The sequence below is a fragment of the Oreochromis niloticus genome, linkage group LG19, assembly GCF_001858045.2.
Source record: "Oreochromis niloticus isolate F11D_XX linkage group LG19, O_niloticus_UMD_NMBU, whole genome shotgun sequence".
NCBI lineage: Eukaryota > Metazoa > Chordata > Actinopteri > Cichliformes > Cichlidae > Oreochromis > Oreochromis niloticus.
The window spans coordinates 4,255,028-4,279,900 of record NC_031983.2 but is presented as its reverse complement, the minus strand read 5'-3'; the positions used below and the strand labels follow the sequence as shown (position 1 = coordinate 4,279,900).

The 24,873-nt window shown below is 38.9% G+C and overlaps 1 protein-coding gene and 1 long non-coding RNA gene across 3 annotated transcripts in view; one reads left to right on the top strand and one right to left on the bottom strand.

Annotated features, from left to right (window-relative positions):
* The window catches only part of prkd1 (protein kinase D1), a 70,121-nt gene that overhangs the window by 8,159 nt on the left and 37,089 nt on the right, over nucleotides 1-24,873 (top strand). Inside the window, exons 2-9 of one of the 2 annotated variants that reach the window (XM_025901120.1) lie at nucleotides 7,571-7,709; nucleotides 19,580-19,711; nucleotides 19,823-19,992; nucleotides 20,077-20,100; nucleotides 20,404-20,611; nucleotides 22,193-22,270; nucleotides 23,717-23,918; nucleotides 24,002-24,125. In XM_025901120.1, the coding sequence (XP_025756905.1) occupies nucleotides 7,595-7,709; nucleotides 19,580-19,711; nucleotides 19,823-19,992; nucleotides 20,077-20,100; nucleotides 20,404-20,611; nucleotides 22,193-22,270; nucleotides 23,717-23,918; nucleotides 24,002-24,125 (1,053 nt within the window). In that variant the 5' untranslated portion in view covers nucleotides 7,571-7,594. Of the gene's footprint in view, nucleotides 1-7,570; nucleotides 7,710-19,579; nucleotides 19,712-19,822; nucleotides 19,993-20,076; nucleotides 20,101-20,400; nucleotides 20,612-22,192; nucleotides 22,271-23,716; nucleotides 23,919-24,001; nucleotides 24,126-24,873 lie in introns of both variants that reach the window. The other variant, XM_025901119.1, reaches the window with a different exon arrangement.
* LOC112843152 (uncharacterized) lies at nucleotides 7,204-8,477 on the bottom strand. Its single transcript, XR_003215320.1, has 3 exons — nucleotides 8,368-8,477; nucleotides 7,575-7,702; nucleotides 7,204-7,360 (listed from the first exon to the last, which is right to left on the bottom strand). It is a non-coding gene; the product is annotated as an uncharacterized LOC112843152 (long non-coding RNA).

Here is a 24,873-nt window from a genome sequence, read left to right as displayed (position 1 = left end):
AGATGAAACATTCCTAAATGGGAAAGTCTGTTGATGACATAAGTTGTTATATTAGCATCAGAATGGCTCCACAGTCTGCACAGTTTAAAAGTGATGTTGGTATAAACGTTTTTTCCAGTCTTGTTCAAAAATATGCCATGCACTGTGGTCAATGGTAATGTAATGAACAGCTCTATGAACATTATGATATGGGATGTCAGAAAAGACTTTGGGTTTCACGAAGGATTGGTTTTCTTACCATGTGCCACAGGCACACGCACACACACACACACACACACACACACACACAAACATGCACACACGCACGCCTCTGCCACTCTGTAACAATAATAATGAAGCCGAGTGTGCTGTGTTTCTGTCGGTAGTGGTTTCTCCTTGTTGCCTGGCAACTGATGATGATTGCAGCTGTGAAGTGTCCTTCTGAGGGCCATTATGAGACACACACACTTTGAATGAGACAGAAGATGAACAGATGTATGTGTGTTTTCTGTCCATATCATTGTCCTCGCTCTTGCTCTCTCTTTCATCTCCTTACTTTTTATTTATCCATTCATGCCTCTTTATTCTTCCTTCTTCTCTTCATCTCATTTTCTCTCCCATTATTTTAAAAAATGTCTTTTTTTCACATTTGTAACCGATCCTTCTTGTGGTTTCTGAAATTTAATTTTCACTGTCAAGTTAGAATTTTTTAAAAAGCTGTTGGACAAAGTTTAGCCTGATGATGTGCATATGCACATCAGATTATTTATAGGCACATAAGGAAACAAATTACACGTTAGACTATTCAGATGTCTTATACTTAATGGCTATAAAGTTTCACTTTGAAATTGTTTACAAAATTTACAAATAGTAATGCATTTGGACCGAGACTTTAAATCATTTTTGATAGCAGTCTTGTTGTCTTGTTAAGGAGCTGATTGTAGATTTTACTCACCTGCAGGGACATTAATTTTTACAAATACCACACATGTAGTTTTCTGCATTGGGTTGACTTTGAAGTCGAGTTCTACATATGGATTCAAGTTCCTACAAATAAAACAAGTGCATGCACATTTGAAGATTATTTCATGTCCTGTTTTTATAGTGACAGCCTACTCTTGTCCTCATTATGTTATAAGGATGGATTGCTGTGTTTATGTTAAAATGTACCAGCATCCATGGGCTCTTTTAACACCCCCTTGTTCCCTAGCAGCACCATCACAAATAATATAACTAAATAATATCAGTGATGGCTCAGTGACAGCAGGTCCTTTAAATTAGCTAATCTAACAGAATTCAGTTGGTACTAATGTCACTGATCATTGTTGTGCTTTTTTTGTGCTGAGATAGAAATATATACGTATTTCTATAATTAATTAAGTCCTGCTGGACGAAAGGGTTTACCCCTTTCTGGTACACCTTTTTAAGCCCAAGTCTGCCTAATTGTAAAATCTTTACAGCACAGAGGCACAGTGGTTGGCATTGTTGCCTCACAGCAAGTAAGTCCTGAGTTTGACTCCAGCATGTGACTGGGATCTTTCTCTGTGGAGTGTGCATGTTCTTCCCATACTCTGTCTTCCTCCCACAGTCCAAAGACATGCAGTTAGTGTGGATAGGTAATTGGTGATTCTAAATTGCCCATAGGTGTGATTGTGAGTGTGAGTGGTTGTCTGTGTTATCCCTGGGTCAGACTGGTTACCTGTTTATGGATTACCATAAGGCCTAAGGCCTCCATGGTAAACCCTGATGAGGATAAACTGAAGAGAATGGATGGGTTAACTGACCTCAGTTAAAATATATAACTGTTATTCTTAAGTAAACATATATTGATATATTGATTAAACAAGATGCGCACAGTTTCCATTAAAAAAAAAAGATCTATCCATGAGTCCATGGATCAGAGTTATTGTTTTTTTAACCACTTATCCAATGTAGTCATGAGGGTCCTGGGCCCTTTTTCTGCTGTCATAGGGGAAAAGGTGGGGTATGTCCTGGATAGGTAACCAGCTTATCATGGGGCATAGCTGAACCTAACTTACTAAAGTACTAAATTCAGTATTTGTAAATTAATCTTTGACAACTCTAAAACCTGTGCTTGTTTCACAACAAACTGTAGATGATGAAGTAAGATGTTAAGAGGATCAGTGTTTAAGGTAAAGCAAATTAAAAATTAATGTTTCAAGGAAAGGTCTGGTGAGATTGGATCTCTCTAGTTAAAGAAATGTTATCAAGGTATATGAACAACATATATAAAGAATACAAAGAATAATGAAGTGCCAAGCACTTGAGCGCTTGGTGACAAATTTTGGCCTATTGATTGATAAAATTTTGGGGTTTTATTTTATTTTTCCTTTTTTGTTTAAACAGGTAAACTGACAACGGCTGTGAAAAACACGTCAGTTGCTGAAAAAGAACAGGTTGCACACTGCAGTGTTTGTTCCTCAAACACGTTCAGCCTTTGTTTATAAAGTTATGAATGCAGTTGGGCTATTCAGGGTTAGTGCTGTCAATATGGACCAAGCTATGGGGTTGTATAGGGACTGAATGGATTGTAACAACAACCGAGACATCTGATTGTCCTGAAGTATCTCTCACAGGATCCCCTGAGAGATGCAGTCACATGTCCACAAAACACATGTGGTTTGGTTGGGCAAAAGCCCACAAACACTTGAGAGGACACAAAGCTGGATCAGCATTTGATGGCCAGAATAAAAGTTGTATAGCTCTTCCTGAGTTCAAGTTTCAGCTAAGAGATGGACTCTCCTTTCCGGTACTATGACATACACCTTCTTGAGGCTGAATAGTGTGGTTTGGCAGAGCACACCCTCCAGTCCCTCTTCTTAAAAATGGGAACCATGACCCCAGTCTGCCAATCCAGAGGCACTGCCCCAGATCTCCATGTGAGGGGTATCAACCAAGAAAACCCTAAAACATCCAGGGCCTTTATGAACTCTTTAGGGTGAGCTTTATCCACCCAAGGGGTTCTGCTACCAAGGAGTTAACTATTTCAGTGACCTCACCTCCAGTGATGGGCAAATCACCCACCTCATCTCCAGACTCTGCCTCTGCTACAGAAGAATTGAGGAGATCCTCAAAGTATCCCTTTGACCTTCCTTAGTTGAAGTTAACAGCACCTTGCACTCATTATATACTGTGTGATTAGAGAACTGTATTCCCCTTCGGAGTCACCTGATAATTTCCCTGAATTGCTTCGAGACCAAGGGAACACGCTGCTGTGGTGGTTAGCACTGTTGCCTCACACAAAGAAGGCCCTGGTTTTAAATTTATCATTCTGCTGGGCTTTGCTGTTTCCTCTTGGTACTCTGGCTTCATCATATGGCATAGGTTAATTGGTGATTCTAAATACCCCATAGGTGTGAATGTGAGTGGAAATGGTTGTCTGTCTCTCTGTGTTAGCCCTGTGACAGACTAGCGACCTGTCCAGGGTGTACCCTGCTTTTCACCCAATGGCATCTGCGATAGGTTCCAGACCCCCAACAACTCTGAATTTGATAAGTAAAAGAGAATGGATGGATGGGTGCTTCAAGATTGACCGAAAGTCTTGTTCCGTGGCCTCACTGAACCCCTACTATTTTTGAGCTTGTGATTCGGCTACTGTAAGAGCTGCACACTGCTTGGTTGGATATCTTTTTGTTGAGTACCACACCAAAGACTCATTTAGCTTGACGGCTACCTTCACTTCTGTTGTCTGGATACTGGTTTGACGATTACTACATGGGCGCCAACAAGAATGTCTGCAGTCTTTCACTGAGGGAAAATTCAGACTAGAACAAAGTTCAGCCCCTCCTCTAGGAGACTGGTTCTGAAACCCATGCTGTGTGTTGAGGTAAATCCAACTCTCAATCTCACACACTACCGAAGACTCCTTCCTTCTCAGCTGGGGATGGTTTGACCCTTGATTGCTGCAAACAAACACTGCACCCAACCCTTATGATGCCTCCTGCAGGTGTTGAGCCCATATCATGTAAAACCAAAATATTGAATCATGTTTTCATTCATAAAAATATAGTTTCTCTGCTAAGTTTAATCCACTGTCAAATGAGCATTTTTCAGTATATACAAGCACTAACTTCTACTTCACAATCTGATAGTGAGGGGTACTTTAACCCCAATACATCAGTAGTCCTAAAAATTGGAACAATGATTCAGGGAATGGTCTGGAGTAAAGAGATTAGAAAAATGAGAATAAAATAAGCTCATGGGGAAAATTATAGAGGAAGTGACATCAGGACCTTGGATTTATGAGGTGTAATTAAGAAATTTCATTTTGCTTTAGAGATATTTGTTGGGCAACAAGATGTTAAGAGAACGGTCAGTCAGGCTCCAGTATCCACGATGCTGTAGTTCAACATGTTCAGCACAGGAAGTCTTGAACTGAGCTGAGTTGGATAAAGAGAGACAGAGGAGATGGAAAGGAATCGGCCCTGAATTCCTGTTGCCATGACAACAAGAGCGACACCGCTGCTATGGTGACACCACACACACATAATGATGCGAGCGTGGTGATCGAAAGGCAGGTTCAGGGCAGTATGATAAAGCTTCTCCACTTTTTTGTTCTATTATGTTCTTGTTTTATGTACCTCATTTTCAACTTCTTTTCTCTCTGTTTCCTCTCCTCACCCTTGTCTCTCCTCTAGCTGTCCTTGAAATTCATCATTTCATCATTTCAAGGAGGGATGCTAATGTGGGCAAAATATCTTGTTGATGGCAGAAGTCAAACAATAATGACTAGAATGTTAACAGTAATTCAGGTACAAGGGACACTAAAGATGGACTACTGTAGAAGAAGAACACACTCGGCCACGAAGAAGATACTGAGGGCGGTGGCTCACCAAACCTGATAATTTGTTGTAAATGATATGAATGCATGGAACCATCCCCACCTTTATCAATTCTGACTGCTGCTGCTGCTGTAATGGTGCGCCGATATTGTTTTAACACACTCTGAGTCACTCTATAGACTGAGCCTCAAGTAAACAGCATCGCTTGAGCGCATGACCATGTCCATATCAGAGCGTTTTTCTGGGAATGAGAGTAACTTCTCTGTACTCCTGTAGCCTCCACCATAGGTGGAAATTTCAGAGTAAAATCAGGGGGACACAAACTTCCAGTAATAACTGTATTTGTCCCAAGCATAGAGCTTATTTAGAAAAAATAAAAACGAACATTACTTACCAAGGCAATAGTGCCACTGTGTGACTTTATTTTCACACCCAAAATGTAAATATGGATAATGAGTTCATACCATTGCCAAATCCTAATTGTCACTGCTACTCAGACACAAAAAACACACAAAAATACAGTGTCTGTACTTTCCTGATATTTGCTCACACAAAGTTTCTGATCATGAAGGAGCCAGAAAGAAAAGGCAGAAAAATAGCTGTAGCTGCAGTGACACACCAATAGAACTTCCATGTCGTACATCAAATATTCAGTTTTCTGACTATCAGACAGATCCAAGAGTAGAAGAGAATGAATACTACAAGGTGCATGACACTTGTGGGGAATTCTTATACATACTCTTATACATATTCATAATTTTATAATTTATAAGGAGAAAGAAAGAAAAAGAGAAAGACAACAGTGACTTCCTAACCACATAACTGGAAAAATGGGTGCTTTCAATCACATTTCAGTGCTGTGGTATCTTAAAAAAATGTGATTTGGTCTGGCCACATATATGTAGCAATGGACGTGACGTATGTAAGAAAAATAGAACTTTGATATAAATCTTTGTTTTCATGTATGTTATGGTGTGTGTGTCTTCTTCTGCTGTGGAAGAGTGTTTGTGTGTTTTTGTGGTCGATAACAATCTCAGTGGTGTTCTACAGTTGGTCAATGTGTTGTTCCTTTCAGTGGTGCCTCATCGATCTTCAACATAAGAGCGAACTGCACCTTTAACTTCCTGTGGTTACACTCGGCTGCGTTTGTGCGTTTGCTCACATACACCTGTCTTTGTGGGGACTAGTTTGAGCAATTAATCTTCTGTTTGTGTTTTTAAAGTGACAACTCCATGTAGAGTCAAGGCTTGAAGTCTTACTGAATTTAACACCTTTTAGCACTTTGGCAACTCCAACACTTTTAGCGATTTAACTGAAACATCTGAAACTTCTCCTGCAGTGTTATCATCTTCTGTATCCAGTGATTATGAGACAGATAGTCCCTGGGCACAGACCTGTGAATTGCCCCCCACCCACCAGAGAGGAACTACAGACTGAAATAGACAGAACAGCTACAGATGCTAGAGTTGGGTTTCATATCTATTCCATTTGTTGTGTGTTTCTCTGTGGTTACTTTGCATCTCTTACTCATACCTTTGTGCCCCTAGTCTCTCTTTGCTTTGGTTTTTCTTATAATTTTGTTCATTTGGTATTTCTTTGATTTGGTTTCCATCTCATAAACTTTTTTATTTATTTTATTTTATTTTTTCAATTTCATTTTTGTTGGCCTGCATAGTTTCCAGCAGAATTGGTAGCAGTACAGTTAGTGGGAATAGCACTTTAAGGCAGTACAGTTGGAATTTGATCTGACAATGGAAACAGCCAAATGCCATCCATCACTACCACAACATCACACGATATGTAAAAGAGACAATGGTTAGCAGCAACTAAACTTTCAAAATAAAAGTAACATTGTTGTCCAGTAATAGATGATGTTGATATAATATAATATAATATAATATAATATAATATAATATAATATAATATATGGAACTTTAATACAGTTTTTGTATTCCTGAAATAGAACTGTGTCAAAAATGTAGCAGTTTGAATTGAAAGTAGTAGATTTGAATCAAATTTACTGTCAGATAGTAGGAGGACTATCAGGCTGCTGTTTGTTATTATATCATCATAACACAATTAGGAACATGAATATCTTTGATAGAGTTCTGTCTCTGCAAATTTACAACATCATTGTATTTGTGTTAATTTATTTGTTGAGATCAGTCTGTCCATCTCCTTCTGATGATAATCTCAGTCTATTATTAATCTGTTGATAGAGATCAAAGCTCACCTCGTTCTTTGCGTCACTACTCTTCATTTTTTTGTCTCTTTTCATCAGCTCTCTCAAATTTGAATTTACTTTGACGTGACCGCAGTAGAAAGGCAGGCTCATGCTATTTTAAAAGTCTGCTTTGATAGAGTTTCACTAAAAAGAGGACCAAAAAAATAACCATCAAGCACATGAACTATGGTGTGCAAAATGTTTTTATTTTCAGAGCAGTCAACTGATGACATTGTCCTCATTCACAGGTTTGTGCAGCAGAATGGAACCGGTTGTGCACAGATAAAAAGGCTCTTACAGAGACACAAAATACCCACATGAAATGACCATAAGGAGACTGGAAAATAACAGAAAACTGTCATAAAAAGAAAAAGTGGACATATTAGACCAAATGCAGATATGCAATCACTACAAAGTTACTCAAAACTGTGATAAAGACTGTGATAAAGAATACAATCAACAAATCCCCATATTATCAATTATAAAAAAGACATTGTTACACTAACATAACTTTTTTTTGAAATACAGATTTTGCTGAGATAATATGCTTTTCTGTCTCTGTTAGTTACCAGAGTGCGGCTTCTATGGGATGTATGAGAAGATCCTCCTATTCCGTCATGATCCTACATCAGACAACGTGCTGCAGCTACTACGCTCTGCTTCTCAGATCCAGGAGGGTGACTTGGTGGAAGCCATACTGTCAGGTAAAAGCAGGGAGGGGTATCCATGTCAGACCATTGATGTATAAAACAAAAACTGAATCCGTGCTCTGTACTTGTTTCCTTTGTAGCTTCAGTTTTCTCCAGCCTTAAAGTCTTCTGTTATTGTTCCATGTTTTTTATAATTATAAAATTATGAGTGTGAAGGAGCTTGAGAGTCTTGTGGGCATGATAACAATGAGCTTAGGACTGACAGATAAATTATTGTACCCCCGTAGTTTACCAGGGGAATTTTGTCCCATGTAACAGTCACTCTGTATTATATGATGGCAATATTTAGGTCATGAGGGAAGGAACAAGATCACTGGTTGTTTTCTGAGCACATCCAACTAGAAGCTCATGGCCCAAACCTTGAAGGGTTACCACAAATCAACAAAATTCTAATCAGCTTTATGCTATAATGAAATGTTTTTAGAATTTATGTAACACAGTGCTTCTACCATCAAACCAGAGTAGGAGAATCCAGTTCAATTCAGGCTACGTCTACACTAGCCTGGAAAACGGCATTTTCGTCTGAAAACGCTCCGCGTCCACGCTATCGTTTTCAGTCAATTTCACAGAGTTGTGCGTCCACATTGAAACAGCCAAAAACGCTTATATTCCAGTACTGTGCATGCGTGAAACGCAAGACGATTAGACCTACCTCATTTCTGTCTGCCGTTCATTTACTTTCTGGCTCTTTGAAAAGTCGTGGCAAAACTTTGAGGAAAAGCACCGAGTTTTTTTAAATGGACTAACAATGAGGTGGAGTTGTTGCTGCGAGTAACACAAAAGTACAAATTTGCAAAAGCGAGTGAGAATTAAAGAATTTGAAGAAAAGCTATCTGGAGCATGTACAGACTGATATTAATCTTTAATAGGGCTGTCAAAATTGAGGGCAAACAAAACAACTGCTGTATAATGCCCTCCGCTATCTTAGTTTAATTGGTCACATGAGTGCATCACATGACTAAAATGCGTAATCTTTTTCGAAAAGGTTCCAGGTTTGCTGTCCATCCTGCGACGTGAAAACGGCGTTTTCAAATGTATTAGCTTTGGAGAGCGTTTTCAAAGCACTGCATTTTCCTTGACCGAAAACGCCATCTCAGCATAGACGGAAGGTCAAAACGGAGAGAAAAGATGCGTTTTCAAAAGAAAATATATTAGTGTGGACATAGCCTCTATTTATATACTACAGAAGAGACTCCAACAATCAAATGACCCCTTCTGAGCAAGCACTTGGTGACAGTGGGAAGAAAAAACTCCCCTTTAACAATAAGAAACCTCTGACACAACCAGGCCCAGGGAGGGGCAGCCATCTACTGCTGGGGGTGAGGGGAGGAAGCTGGAACAAAAGACACACTGTGGAAAAGAGCCAGAGATTTACAATAACTCATGTCATATTAAAGCTGCCTTGGCATCGATCATTCTCTTCTAACCTAAATGTAACCATACTGTAACTGTAATCTTAACTGAAAGCTATTCTAACCTGCCCATAACCTAAAGTTTTCCCAACTTCTCTTACTCAGACTGTGTAACTTAATCTCTCTTTGGGGAGATGTTTGTGTTCCCCACAGGGAAACTGACATCCCATAGTGTACTAGGGAAACATATGTACTGTACTATGTCTCCAAAATAATCTCTCTCACACACACTGTTACGTTCCCCCCGAAGGGGTCTAGGCGTGCGAGTGAGGGGACCAGTAACGAATGAGTCCAGAACAGAATGAAAGGAGAACAGACAGGTGCTTTTAGTAAATAAAATAGTCTTTATTATAAATAATCTTAACATAAAGAGCCGGCAACGCCGTTTGACCAATAACACTTAGAAAAAGGAAAAGGTTGCAACAACAAAGAACACAACCAAACACAAACTCCACACCACGAGGAGGCACTTCCAGGGGCCCACAAGCTCACCCTGTCACTAGCAGCGGCTAGCTTTACTGCTGCCGAGGCCCACAAGCCCACACTACTCACGTAAAGCAGCTATACTGCTTCCACAACTCCACGCTTCGAGCAGGATAACCACACACCAAGCAAAGACACCAGAGAACACCACCCCTGCTCACAGCTCATCCCCAGCTTAAATAGCCTCAGAGGTGATTGCTGACTGGATTCAGGTGGCAAACGAGGCTAACCAAGAGCAGCTGTGTCCTGGGGAGAGAGGAGAGTGAGAGAGACAGAGGGGGTAGGAGTGGCAAGAGAGGAGGAGGCGGAAAAAAACACCACGCCCACACAAGGGCAGTTTCAGGAGGCCCAGCTAGGGCCGTAACACACACACACATATTTGCCTTATTAAAAACAACAACAGCAAAAAAAAAATTAAAAATACTAACTAAAATCTAGACACAGATGTGTGATTTAAAAAAAGCAAGTTCCATGTTCATTGGTCAACAGCATGTACTGTTAGTGTAATCTGGTTGCCTGAAATGAATTGAAAAATGTCCAGATGTGTGTAATGATGATCTCATTTTGGAGAATTCTTTATTAGGCTTGTCTTTCTGGCTGTCATCCAGCTCAGGACTCAGGTGTTCACACGATGCTATGCTAATGGCCTGACAGCTGCTACTCCCTAATTTCCTGCCTTTCTTTCACCATCAACTGAAGTATGTGTGAAAATTTGTATATCGTTTGTCTACATTTGTGTGTGTTTGTTTTAATTAATATGTTTACATTTTTCTCTTTGTCTACAATTTTATCTTCTCTTTAACATTTGAATACAATTTTAATGGTAGTAATAAGTTATATATTCTGTACTATAAAACTGTACTTAGCATACTATATGTGCACAAACTTTTGAAGATAAAAAAAACCCCAAAAAGCCAAAGAAGTGCAAAACAGGTGATAGCAACATTGTTGAAATTAATATAGGAAATGTATGCACTGAAAAAAAATGGCATCCAAAGTTAAACAAGACAAACACAGAGAAAGTAACAGAGAAAGAAAAGGAATGAAAAAAAAATCAAATGTACACTGTAAAAAATGAATGCAAATCTACGACTGGCACCACCATCTGTTAACAGTTGGGAGCAGGTTCATATAGTTTTTGGTTATCAGGGAAAGATTGACGACCAGCTACCTGCTGGAAGTGTTTGCCCCCTTTCCCGTTTTTCATCCATGGTTGTGATTCATCTTGAAGGAACATCTGTCAAAAAAAAAAAAATGCAATAAGTAATTAAATATGCTCTCAACTGTCACATAGTTTGTTTGTTTTTTTCATATATTATCGATCAAAGTTGGAAAATGCTGGTTTTTAGGTGGGAGTCTGCATGTTATTCCTCCTGGGGACATCCTGGTTGAGGGTTTAGGTATCCTCCCGGAAGGAAACCCTGAGGTAGTCCCAGGATACACTGGAGAGACATCTCTTAGCTGGGCTGGGAATGTGACACTATTTCCCCGGATAACCTGGAGGGGTGTGGCTAGGAGGAGGGAAGTCTCAGCTTCTCTGGTTAGCCTGCTGTTGTCATGACTGGTAACTGCGAAAAAAAAGAAATGGATGGAAATTTAAAAAAAAACTGCTGGCACATTTTACTTGAATTATCAAGAGTATAAGTACTTATACTGTGGAAAAGCATTCCCCATCAGTGTTAGGATCAGTATTCTGAGTATTTTAAGATTAGGTTTTAAGTTTCCTTTTTGATAAAGATACATTACTAAGTTACGTTGTAGGCTGTGGGGGCTTCCCAAGAGTGTTTCCTCTAATGATAGTGTGTTAATCCCTGTAGGGAAATTACTCCTCTGCATTTAACCCATTCACCTAGTGAAGCAGCAGGCAGCCACCGGGGAGGAGTGTATAGGGACAGTACCTTGCTCAGGGGTACCTCAGGGTAGCCGCTCAGTGGAGTCGAACTGCCGACCTTCCGATTATGGGGTAACCACTCTACCTACTGAGCTATCCCTCTCTCTCATCTTTTTCACTCAATATGTGTTTTTAAACCACTCTACATTTAATCATTAATTATTATTCATCTCTGGCTCTCTTCCACACTGTCTTTGTTCTGTCTTCCTTCCAAGATCCCCAACTTTTGGCAGCAGATTGCCCCAAATGGCCTGGTTCTGCTGGAGCTTCTTCTTGTTCTCCTCCTGGAGTTTTTCCTTCCTACTGTCACCAAAGCTTGCTTATAGGGGGTCATATGATTGTTTACTGTTTTCTCTGTATTATTGTAGGGCCTTTACCTTACAGTATAAATCACCTGCAGGCAACAATTGTGTCATTTAGGTCAGTCTTTAAAGGAACATGGACAAGAAGGAAATCAAACATGCTTCCAAGGATAATATCCTAGCCCGGCAACAATATTGAATTATCAGTTCTGTCACTACTTAGCTAGCATAAAAGAAAGTAAGTCTATTAGCAGCAACCAGCCAACCAACCAGGGAAATCACACTTTGTACTCACACAAGATGCCACTACAAAATGGGAACTTTAAACATTTACTTTTTAAATCCAGCTTCACAGACAGTGTTAACTCTGTGACAGTTTTTTAGAGTAGGGCTTTATGGTGTAAATTAGCTTTAATCCATGTAGTGTAGTGTAATGTCCATTTCAATGGTAAATTATTGCGTTATTTAAAGGATTTAAAGGACTGACACACAAAAGACTAGCTTGCTGAAACAGAAGCTATGAAAGAAATTTAGGTGCTAAAAGTGTCAGTTACAACAAAACCTCTAAAGCTTGGTGACATGCAGTTCAGCTGAAGATAATAAATTGGAACAGGAAAAGGTCCTAAAGTGTAACAAATACATACAAGCAACAGATGACATCATTTAAAGACGTGGAAGCATTGAAAGTTGTGCTCATTGGTGTGGTGCCAGCTGAAGTAAGCACTAATGATGTGAAATAATTTTCTTTTTGCATCTTTTTGCATTCACGCCTGGTATTTTCCATCTTGTTTACAACACCCTACATGTTTGACTAATCCTTCGTACCTTCCCGTTCTCTGACTCAGTCCTCTTTAACTTGTCTCTCTCTCTCCTCCTCCATCAGGATGCTGCCACTCAGTTAAAAACACATTTGTTAACAGCTCCGTGCCAGTCTCAGCAACAGCTGAAAATGTGGTGGAAACAAACAGGAAATTAACACAAAACAGAGATGCAAACTCCAACATAATGCATGTCCTGTCATATAACCAGCAGGATGGACTAAAACAATAATAAAGGCTCGGGTGGTACACGAAGCTAAGCAAAAAACCTTAAATGACCTCACATCTAACTCAAAATTAGCCACCAGTCGTGCCATAGTTTAAGCCTAAGGAACTGTGTTTCATACCAGGTCACAGAACAGGGAGTAACTGTTCTTTTAATATAATGGTACCATTATGTTTGTCCATAATATTAATCTACAGTAAACAAAAGCTCTAAACCTTGGTGAGCAAGATCTTCATAGATGTGCACCCAGACACTTATGCTTATCTTCCAGCATTTAGCTGCATTTGTTTTAAAGATGTTTCACATTTTTCTTAACTTGCCAAATCAGGGTACATTCAAGGATCTATAATACTGTAAGCCATTACATTTTTTCTGATTTCAATTTGGCTCATCTTTCATTCCAGATCAGCTTCTCATGGACATCTGGACCATTTTCAGTATAGCTGCTATTATTAGATCACTTCATGGAAGTCCTGTTATGTACCCTTGTAATTGCGCCTCTGTAATATGTGCTGGATCTTTTCCAGTGTGTGAAAACTGTAATCTTTCCACTTGATTAATTTTTGGTATGTTTACAAAGTTGCATGGAGCCAAGTGTGGAAAGAAAATGAATGAAAATGCTCACTGTGCTGGCACATGCTGGCACGTACAACAGTTCAGACATTTCTGCTGACCTGTAGGAGCCGGCATTTTCAGTCTCAAATCCTTGGACAGTTGCAACAAACATGAGCCCGGTTTTCTGTCTTACCTGGAGCCTGCTGGCCTTTCAGGTTTTGAAACTGGTTATTCAGAAGTGAAAAGCAGCTCTTATTGCTACAGATAAGAGCAGTTTTTCTAGCTGCTTGCTAATTAATATCTTGTCATGTTGACTCTTAGCAGGCAAAACATTCCTGGGTCATTTTCATGACATATTTCTTATGTGAGCAGTAACAGCATCAAAAGTAGAACACAGCACCAGCAAAAGTAATTGAATGAAATGTCTCCACATCTTTTTTTAAATTTATTTGCTTTTTTTGCAGGGTGCTGAAATGTTTTTCTAAAAGCTTTCTAAAGACAAAGCTTCTTTTTATGTCATCAAAAACATATTTTATTGTACATACAGCATCTTTTGACATATGAAAGCAACACATAAAAGTAAGCTTAACACACCACACCTGCTTATGCCACCGCCGCTGGTCTACACTTTCTTCCCCTGCAGTGTTTGTTTTCTAGTTGTAGGATAACAAGTTAGCAACGAGCGCTCCTAATTCTACCACACAGCCATAAACACAGGCATTTATATCCAAACAAGGGCTACCTAGGAAACCTCACTCAAACACACAAATACATGCACACACATGCACATAAGTCATTTTCTGAAGCATATAATAACAGTTTGGGAGCTTGTTCACACATCCAAACGTATGTTGGCCCTCCAAACAAAAGCCATAAACAATAATTTGAATAAATGGAGGTAATTTCCTACAGCAGAATGTCTAATCAGAGCTGTATTCTACTGGAGGACCGCGACACAGGCCGAGTGCATGTGTGTGTGTGTGTGTGCGGGGTTGTGTGTGTGTGTTTATGTGTGTGCATGTAAACGAAAACGAAAAGGCGATAGAGAATCGGAAATACATGCAGAGAGAGAGAGAGATAGAAAAAGAAAGAAAATGACCGAAAACTGTGTCCCATAAACTACCCATCCTGCCTTGCCAAGCCTGCTGGCCAACTTAAAAAACATTCAGTCCATCTGTGCCCGCTAAGAGCCTCTCCTACCTCCAAAACATTTACAAAATACCCACTAACAACCCATTCATTAGTCTTTGTCTCTGTTGTTCTGTTTATCTCCCTCCCTTCTTCTCTCTTCCTCTATCTCCAGCTAGTTGAATTTATTCTGTAGTTTTCCTTTTTTTCCAACAAATCCCATGTGGCTCTCCAAGTATCTACTAACAAATGTGTGTGTGTATCAGAACCTGATACTGACTATTCCTTTTAGCTCCACTGTTATCCCGAAAAATCTCAGTAAGCCACACAGTTCCTTTAACTAACTCCTACTAGCACAAGTTTGCATTACAGCAGGTATGATTTTCATCAAGGTGAAATAATTTGGGAGAAAAGAGTAAACTCTGACATCCAAGTATTTTTGGCAGCTATGCCAATGAGAAGCAACATTATGGAGACACCATAGTAAGTGGACCCCCTCCCCCGACACTAAACGTTGGTGGCAGTGTAGCAGAGTAAGCAGATGGTTCATGGAGAGTTTGGATGAGATGTTCTAGACAACATGGATGAGGAGGAGCTGGTGTAAAGGAACGACAGATCACAATGAATTCGAAACAGCATGGAGTGGAAACCAGCTGGCTCTGGGAACCCAGGAAGGTTGATTATTGGACAATTGTAGTGACACTGAAATGTTGAACGATGTGCATTTAACAGCATGGGGAAAAGGAAGTGATCAGAGAACAGATCTTTGGTGAAACTGTCAATTGACCGCTCACTTCTTGATCAGACTGCAGGCAAAGGTGGCTTAAGTCAAAATGTGTTAGAAAACCGTGTGAAAACCACAAGTCACCTTTTCCATTTAGATTTGGTTCACTTCCATCAGTAGTCTTAGGTCTGACAGATCTGACTTTCTTGCAGCACAAACAGGTTGAACAGTCACATCGGAAATAATGCTACTCCACCTATATCTGTATAATCAGCACCTGTCGCCAGCCATTACAAGCCAGTTCAGTTCCTGCACACTTTCTCTGGGAGATGGATCACCTTGGCAGACTGAAAGTCCTTTGAGGATGTGCTGACAGATGTATGTGGTTAAGTGTCCTGTCATATTTTGGAATTTCGAACAAAATCAGCTTCAGTCAAGCTATTCAAGTCAGGATCCCAACACCCTGGCCTCCAAAGCTACATCAACCCACACCTCTATAGAGGAGAAGCATCCAATGCTCCACAAAATGTGCCTTCTTTCTCTATGTTCTTTCTCTTCTTTCTCTCAAATAGGTGTGTTTGATGCACTTCATCTTTACAAGCAGCCTCTGTGTTTACTTGTTTCTCAAATTCACAACATTTTTAAAAAGAATTCAGGCAGAAAAACAAAAACATATAACATGTATGTGGCACATTTTAACAATAATTTTCTTACAGAATCACATCTGAGTGAAACAGTCTCAGCTGACAGAATACATGATGTATCCAAACCCATGCAGTGGCAGTATTGAAAATTTGTATGCAGTGTTGTCATGTGCTAATAATGTAGAAAAAAGATAATTTCATAATTGGTTCTGATTTGCTGCCAATTTAGACTGATAATATTACAACTAATAGACAACAGAAAAGAGAAAATAGATTATTGGAGTTTACTATGGTAACACTATAATACCTATTATCTCATCAATTTCAAGTAGGAATTTGTTGAATTTGGTTTGTACAAACATTGAGAAAGCCAAGCAAGAAGACACAATTAAGTTGTCTACATTTCATCATCTTTCACTACAGCCCCCTATATATTTACTTATGGCTCCTGTTATAGCATGTTTTGCTAGACTATCAGGGGTGCATGTTAAACCCAGCATTTTACATGGATTTGTATCAGGGGCAAAATGACTGCTCCAATGTTTCTAGGTTTAAATGGTATTCATTTTTTTCCAGTCAGTGTGGCAAATGCAACGCTATTATTATCATAGTAATACAGGAAAATGTTTCATCTGTTTTCTTAGTTGGGAATCTGACTTGTATAACAAGTTTCAAATATATGTGTTGACTTTTTGACATTTTCCTATTAGACTTGTCTTTACAAAGTTCCTATACTCTTTGAGCCAACAGGCGTTAATAATCTAAATAACGATGAACATTTTCCCACCCTAACAGGTGTAATGGGAAATGTCAATCAAGCACAGGCTTTACACACCCACTCAGTCCTTAAAAAAAGGTTTGATGTGAAGATATGTGAATAAGGTCTAGCATAAAACAAACTTTAGAAATTTGGCTTCTCTTTTTCTCAAATGTATAAGAACGCTAAAAGTAAAACTTTGTATATGCTCCAAAATCAATAAATATCAGCTGTCAAAAGAAATCAAAGAAATGAGAAATTTACTGGAGTCTAAACTATAAGTAACTATTAATCCCAGATTTTTGAGTTACCCATGAAGCTTACTTACAGTAAACAGTTTGACAGAAGTACAAAAATAAAATAAAATAAAATCTGAGTGGTAAATGTTTCGGGTTTATCTGGTTTATCGATTTTTCAGTATTTCTTTTTTCTTTATTTCTAAGACAGTTTTTTCACCCACATATTTAACCCAATAAATAGGCAAAAACAAGTTGTAAATATTACAATCATATTTTTCTAGTTCTTATGTTGAGCTGATTGGCCAGAGTTGCCAGTTACTGACCAAAGTTTGAATTCCTTAAATTGTCCTCTCTTTTAATTTCTATTTTTGAATTACTACCAAACTCCTTTGGAGTTACGTATGGCAGTTCTAAGTCTGAATCAGTAGTTTGGTGCCAGTGACTGTAGTACAAAGTGAGCATTTACACTTTCTATTTAAAAACTTTAAATGTAAAGCTGCAGAGTCAGTAGCTGTTTCTACCAGAAATGCCATTCACTTTGCCCCTGTTTTCATTGTCTTTTTTTTTTTTGTGATATTATAAAAACAGCAAAAACTGATTCTTTGTTTGACATTACGAGTTTCACAGCAGGGGTTCCCGGCACTGCCTGTACACCCAACTGGGTTTTTGTCAAAACAGCTGGAGGATATTTGGGCTCAGATGGCTGCTGTGGCCAACAGCCCAATCACCCCAGATCAGCAGCTGCTCATCTCTGAAATAAAATTAAAAGCGTGGAGAAACACTGGAAAATGTGGAGGAAAATATGCCGCAGACTGGTTTGTCAGCAGTGATTAAACGTCTAACATTCTGGATTGCTATTATGTTGGAATGTTCTTATTTTTCACTTTCAGTTTTCCTTGATTTGAATTTTGCTATCCTTTAAGTGGGAAAATTGCTCATAACTGTATGGAGTGTTCTTAAGTCAGAAAAACTAATGTTGGTGAGAGCTCAGATGCACTGCAACACCATCAAATAGAAATGCTGTAGAAGGACACAAAAGAAAATGGAAGTTGAACAAAATCATTGGAAATAAGAGAAAAAAAACACTATGGAAGCTGAAAAAAAAGACAACAGATATACACAAGCTAATACTAAACAGCTTCTTACAACACTGATGAAGCTTCTGCTTTTCTTAACCGTGTATCAGTGCAATCCTTTCGTCACTTTGTGTTTTGTTTTGTTTTGTGAGATTTTGCCTATAGTTACTTTTATTGATCCAACTTTTTGATTTAACTTTTGTTGTGTTTTGTGTGCTTTCGCAGCATTTTTCTATTTGCTGGTGTTTTCCTAAGTTGCAGTGCATTTGAACTCTCAGGGACACCATAGAGCAAAGGGTTTCATCTGTTTATTGAAATGTGGAATGACTCATATGTATAATGTCAGAAATGGAGTTTCAAAATGTAACTGGTTCCAGTCCTTACACTAAACCACTGAACATAATTTTACTACGTACCATGAGTATTGATAGTTATGGTACAATAGTAGTAAGTTCATCGCTAGAGTTCATCACTAAATACTGCAACACGTTTGTTAAAGAACAGTAAATTTTTTCATTTCGTGCAACACTTCAGCTGCTTTCACTGCTGACATGTATAATGACACTTCAGCAGACAACATCACATTTACTGTGTGTATAATGTATAATGTCCATTTTAACATTTCAACTCTTCTCACTGCTTACACTGACTCAGGTACATCTCAGGTCGTTATCTTAAAAACCCCTTTAAAAAATTATGCTATCCTTCATTTGAAGTGACACTTTCTCTTCAGCTGAAAACTTCATAGCTGACATATGAAAATGGATTTCAGGTGATGTAACAGCATACAGTCCAGCTCACATTTCAGCTTCTTATGATTAAACCCCATTAATTTCAGTGTATTCACAGACTATATGTCTTCACTATTCCACGTCTACTTTAAGTTTTACATTTTATGTTATGTTATATGTTTTCAAGTAACTCTTAACCCATGTTTTACTCAATCTCCAGGTTTATCTGCAGTTCTTTTTTTAACTGCCACTTTTACTTCCTTGGTTAATACACAAAGAAGTAAACAATGTTTAAGAAAGAATATATTTATTCTTCCTTTTAACCTTTGTTTTAAACTGAAACAGTTCAACACAAATATGAAAGTACAGTGTGTACTGACATTTCAGTTTCTCAAGCGCATACATTTCACGTAATTTTTTTGTTTTGCAAATATTTGAAAAACTTTTGTAATATGATTTCTGAAGCAGAAGTACAGCCATTCATTAGTGTGTAATGTGTTCCCCTCAACAAGTGCAATTTGAGGTTCTACTTGCCTGAGGACAATTTTATGTGTGCACTGTAAGTGTCAGGGACTAAAACCACCGATCTTCTTAATAGTGAAAAACTTTTGCCACCTCCTGAGCAACAGCTGTTGTTTTTGTCGTGTTTACACCTTACCTGAAATTTAAGCTCAAGCCACTGCTTTTATTTTAGATTTACATTTCAGCTGACTCTTCTATACTGCTATGTTATTACTTACACTTAAACTTTTTTCAGTTTTCAATAAATGCAACTACAACTCTGTTACATGCATCAACCCCTTGGAAAAATATAAGCTTACTTGACAAACACAAAAACTTGTAGTTGGAATTCATTTATATCTTATAATTTTCTACAGCTTCAGCCACAGTAGAGGACTTCCAGATTCGTCCACACTGCCTGTTTGTCCATTCGTACCGAGCACCAGCCTTCTGTGACCACTGTGGGGAAATGCTGTGGGGACTTGTACGCCAAGGACTTAAATGTGAAGGTAAAATATCATAGCACTCATGAGGTGCAAACATTACTCCCATAAGATGAAATCATGAGAATATTATGGCTGAGGTAAAATTTTAAAAAGAGACACTATCCTTTTCTCCAGGTTGTGGTCTGAATTACCACAAGCGCTGTGCCTTTAAGATCCCCAACAACTGCAGCGGGGTGAGGAGGCGTCGTCCCTCCAATGTCTCATTGACAGGCGGGATAATCAACATCGGCCGTCCGCTCTCTGCTGAGCCTTCACCTCCCCACTACAGTGATGATGCTTTATTGGTCAGTACAAAAGCACAGACCTGTGGAACACAGTTTTTCAGAAATGTTAAAGTAACTTTTTTTGTTCTTTTTTTTATTGTCCAGTCTCCAGTCAGTCCTAGCATGGAGGTAAGTCCTCCCATCTTTTTACATAGAAATACTTCTCTAGGGTCACTTTTACTTATTGCATATAGTGAACAGGCAGCCAAGTTCAATTATACTGTGCAATTCATTCTCCCATCTGTTAGTCTATTTATCATATAGTTCTTGCAGGCAACGGTAACCCCAGAGCTAAGAAACCAAACTCTAACTAAATCTGCTTCCATAATGAATCATTTTAAGTGTGACTTATCATGGAAAATAGGTCTACAGGCAAAAACTAGAAAATCCTGAAAAACTTTAAAATGTTTTGTTTGTTTCTCCTGACAGCAGAAGAACCAGTTAGATTACTTTCCTGGTAGAGAGCGGCGATCCAGTTCACAATCATATATTGGCCGTCCCATTGAGCTTGACAAGATCTTACTGTCAAAAGTCAAAGTTCCCCACACATTCCTGATTCACTCTTACACCCGGCCTACTGTCTGCCAGCACTGCAAGAAGCTGCTCAAAGGCCTCTTCAGGCAGGGCCTGCAGTGCAAAGGTGAGCCGTTGTTCTGAAAACCTGCTGTAGATGTTTTTCAAAGCTCTAGATGTTAAACTCAAAATGGTCTCTGCTTGTAGCACAGCTTGTGGCCAAAACATTTTGCATTAAGATGCTTAAAGAAACCTTGTACTTTCAGAATCATTGAGACATTTCTTTACCTCAACCATGTAAAAAGTACCAGTAGGTTTACTGTTTACTTGTTAATGTAACCATTAGATACTGTAATACAGTGTAATACAGAATAATGGGATCCATGATTCACCATGGTCCTGCATGTAATATTGCTGTAAAAGGACTAGCAGATAGACTGAATACTGAATGTGTGCAAACATTACCTGGTTAAATAAAGACTCCACTGATTGTACTATTAAAATATAGAGTATAGATAATGTAGGTAGATTAGTTTAAGTACCTGGGATAAATCCCAGGCAGCAAAAGCAGTGTTGAGGAGAGGTGAAGAAGAGTGTGCAAGTGGGAGGAGCTGTTAGAGACAAATGTCAGGGCTGATTTGTGACAGAAGGATAGTGAATGGGAAGTTTATGAGATGTTTATGAGACTTGCTATGTATGGTTAAGAGACGGTGACACTGACAAACAGACAGGAGGCCAAGCTGGTGGTGGTAGAGTAATGAAGATGTTAAGATTTTCATTGGGACTGACCAGGACAGACAAGATTAGAAATTAGCAAATGGGGGGGGTCAGCTCAGGTTGAGTGGTTTGTAGATAAAGTTGGCACAGTTTGGATATGCAGAGGAGGAATAGTAGAAATATTCAACAATGGCTGCTGATGATGGCACTGCCAAAAGTCACTTTTGTGATCCAGCTCTTCATTCTGGAGACTCATTGTTGGATGTCTGCCTTTGTGATGTTGACTGGCTCTTGCTGGGAGGTTGCTTAGCATTTGTGTTGTGTGACACAACTTTTTCCCAGATGTTCTTCCAATATTGTTCAGTTTCAGCTCTGGGTAGGTCTGCTCCTGTGCCATTTTTCTCTTGTAGCTTAGAGTACACCCTGGATGGATCTTTGGAGAACTGGTGATTTGTTGTCTTGGTTTCTGCTTCTTTGATATCGCCCACCATCCTAGTCACCAGAGCTTTGTTTGACAGTTTCTAGAGCCTCAGTTATAGAAATTATGTTGTACCTCTTTTTCATTCGAGACCTCTGTTGATGCAGTTCTGTATCTCCCTGTTCCGACATGATTGCACACCAGTGCGCAAATCAAGTACCATAAAGACATGGATGAGTGAGTTTTGTGTGGAGGAACTTGGCTGGCTTACACAGTCCTGACCTCATTCTGATAGAACACCTTTGGTATGAATGTGTGGGGATCGGGAGCCAAGGTGTAAGAATGCAAAGGTTCATCAAACATCAAACCCTATGGATTAAGAATAGGATGTCTCCCAAGTTCATAAAGGCATATGAGGAAATGCTTTTAGCAATATACTGTAACTTAGCCGTTTTGGAGTTTTAACTGCATCATGTGATCTTCATCTGTATTAAGATTTTGAGCAGTTACTATGGAGCTGATGTCAAAGCCTCTTCCTGAGCCTAATGTTCCTCTTTCTTGTTTCTCTCTCAGACTGTAAATTTAATTGTCATAAACGATGTGCGCAAAAAGTGCCAAACAACTGCCTGGGAGAAGTTTCCAAAAATGGAGGTACTTACCAACACACAAACATATTTCTTTGTTTTTGTACTGTATGAACACAGAGCGTTACTTTAGCCACCGCTACAACATGCGCAAACCCAATCAAAAAATCAGGCTTGAGACTGAATTAAAAAAACATGGGAATGAGTAAATGCAAAATGTAGTTTTCAAATGATGCTTTAAATTGTTTTTTCATTTATTAAACAAAAAAAGCTAAACCTACATGGCCCTATATGAATAAGTAATTGCCTCTCAACCTAAGCCTCCCTTGGTCAAAAAACTGCAATCAAGTATTTACAATAACTCGCAATGAGTCATTAATTGCTGTGGAAAGATTTTAGCCCATACATCTTTGTAGAATTGTTCTAAATCAGCCATGTTGGAAGGTTTTGAGCATGAATGGTTTAAAGTCATGTCAAATCTGATGAAAACTTGGAACAGTCGTGAACTTTCCCAAAAGTGGCTGGCCTACCAAAATTCTTCTAAGACTGTATTGCCAGTTTAGTATATGACACCTTCTACAAAAAGTCCACCTCTGTGCACCTTCCTCTATTCTTATACGTCACCTTTTGTTTCTCTTCTTAAAGTATGTGTTCACCACTGCTACCTGCTCTTCTGCAGTTCCTTACATCATACCTTCCCAACACCTCATCAGCCCTTTACTCCTCATATACATTTCTATCTCTCACCTCTGGGACACTCTCTACATGTCGCTGAATATACTCTAAAATTTCAATCATAACAGTCAACGTCACTCCTTCAATCTAGTTTTAAACTCATGATAGTGTCTGACACTCTTGACCTCCACAACACTATGCATGTGCTCTTGAACTAGATTACTCCTAGCCCATTCTTCTTCCGGAAGAACTTGGGTTTTTCTCATATATGCCACAAAAAACATCTTAATAATTCCCCAGGACTTTTGGGAAAACATTCTGTGGACTGACAAGACAGCTGAACTTTTTGGAAAGTTTGTGTCCCATTACTTCTGGCATGAAACTCAAACAGCAAGACCAACAGTTAAACGTGGTGGAAGTAGAGTGAGGATCTGAATGACTTTCAATTGATGAAATCCTGAATTCTGCTCTCAACCTAAAATCCTGAAGGAGAATTTCTGGCCATCATTTCCTGTCCTGAAGCTAAGCACACTTGGATTATGTAGCAAGACAAGGATTTGAAACACATTAGCAAGTCCACCTCTGAATGGTTTAGAAACACAAAATGAAGGTTCTGGACTTTAAACAGGCCATTCATGCAAAAAATAGTTGTTGCTGCCAAGGGTCACACCACTAGTGTTTAGGTTTAGAGGTTTAATTACTTTTCCACATAGGGCACTGTAGGCTTGGGTAGCTTTTTTCCTCTAATAAATGAAAATATAATTTCAAAACTCTAATAATACATACATAATACATTATGTATGTATTTATTTTTTTAATCTATTTTATGGTTGCATAGAACTTCTGAGCCCAGGTGCAGAATCGGATGCCCTCATGGTGGAGGGTTGCCTTGATGATCATGATATTGACAGAGGGGGTAGCCTCTTGGATGACATGGATGAAGCACTGGCCTCAGAGAGTGGCCTGCTACTAGAGGCAGGACCCAGCGATCTCTGTGACATGCACGACCCTGACCTAGATGAGTCCAACCGAGCCATCAGGTATGCAAATAACAATTACACATAAAGAAAAATATATAGCACTGAGATGTTTCTGAGGCTGTGTTTTTTCGTGCCCCTTAAAGCCCCTCCACCAGCAACAACATTCCTTTGATGCGAGTTGTCCAGTCTGTCAAACACACAAAGAGGAAGAGCAGCAATGTGATGAAAGAGGGCTGGATGGTCCACTACACCAGCAAGGACACTCTGGTACATCTTTCTTTTTATGTTTAACAATCTATTTACCTCACCACATTAGTTTGTTTTGTTGTCATTCTTTTCACTGGTTGGAAGTTATCAGGCTTTGCCTCAGTCTTAGCTTTGCCATCTACTCCTTAAATTCCACCGATTCCTCTGTCTTTGTGACATGAAACAGTGGCTTCTCAGTTAAAATATAATCAGTCTAATGATTAGTCAATCAGCACCCTGGGGAGCATTCGTGTAATTGTTAAATTTTTCCTAATTATTTAAACAGGGTACACTTTAGAATTATAATTTAATTCATAAATAAATTATTTAAAAAAAGACCTGAACCATGTGGAAAACCACCGTTTATTCTCATTACATTTCAAGAACAAGCATTCCAGTTGTGATGCTGTTTCTGGAGTCTTTGAGTGAAGGATAAGAGGACTCAGAAACAGGACAAAACACATTGCAGATATTTCACTACTTTGTAATCAAAGTGCTGTTTCCAACTTTCTTTGACACATTACTACAAATATACACTTTGAATTGTGCAAAGATTGTCTTAAGTGTTTGTGCTTCTTCCTATTTAAATAACGGAGATAGTTTTACTTGTAGGAAGTATTGAAGAAACAAATAGTGAGAAATAATAAATGTTAAGCTCACTCCTAATAGAAGCAAGATGAAATTATTAGAGTTATTTCTGAGAAAACTGCCACTTGTGGTTTGAGGATGTGTTGCTGCTCTGAAATTTTTCAGCTGTGTGAGTGTTAAA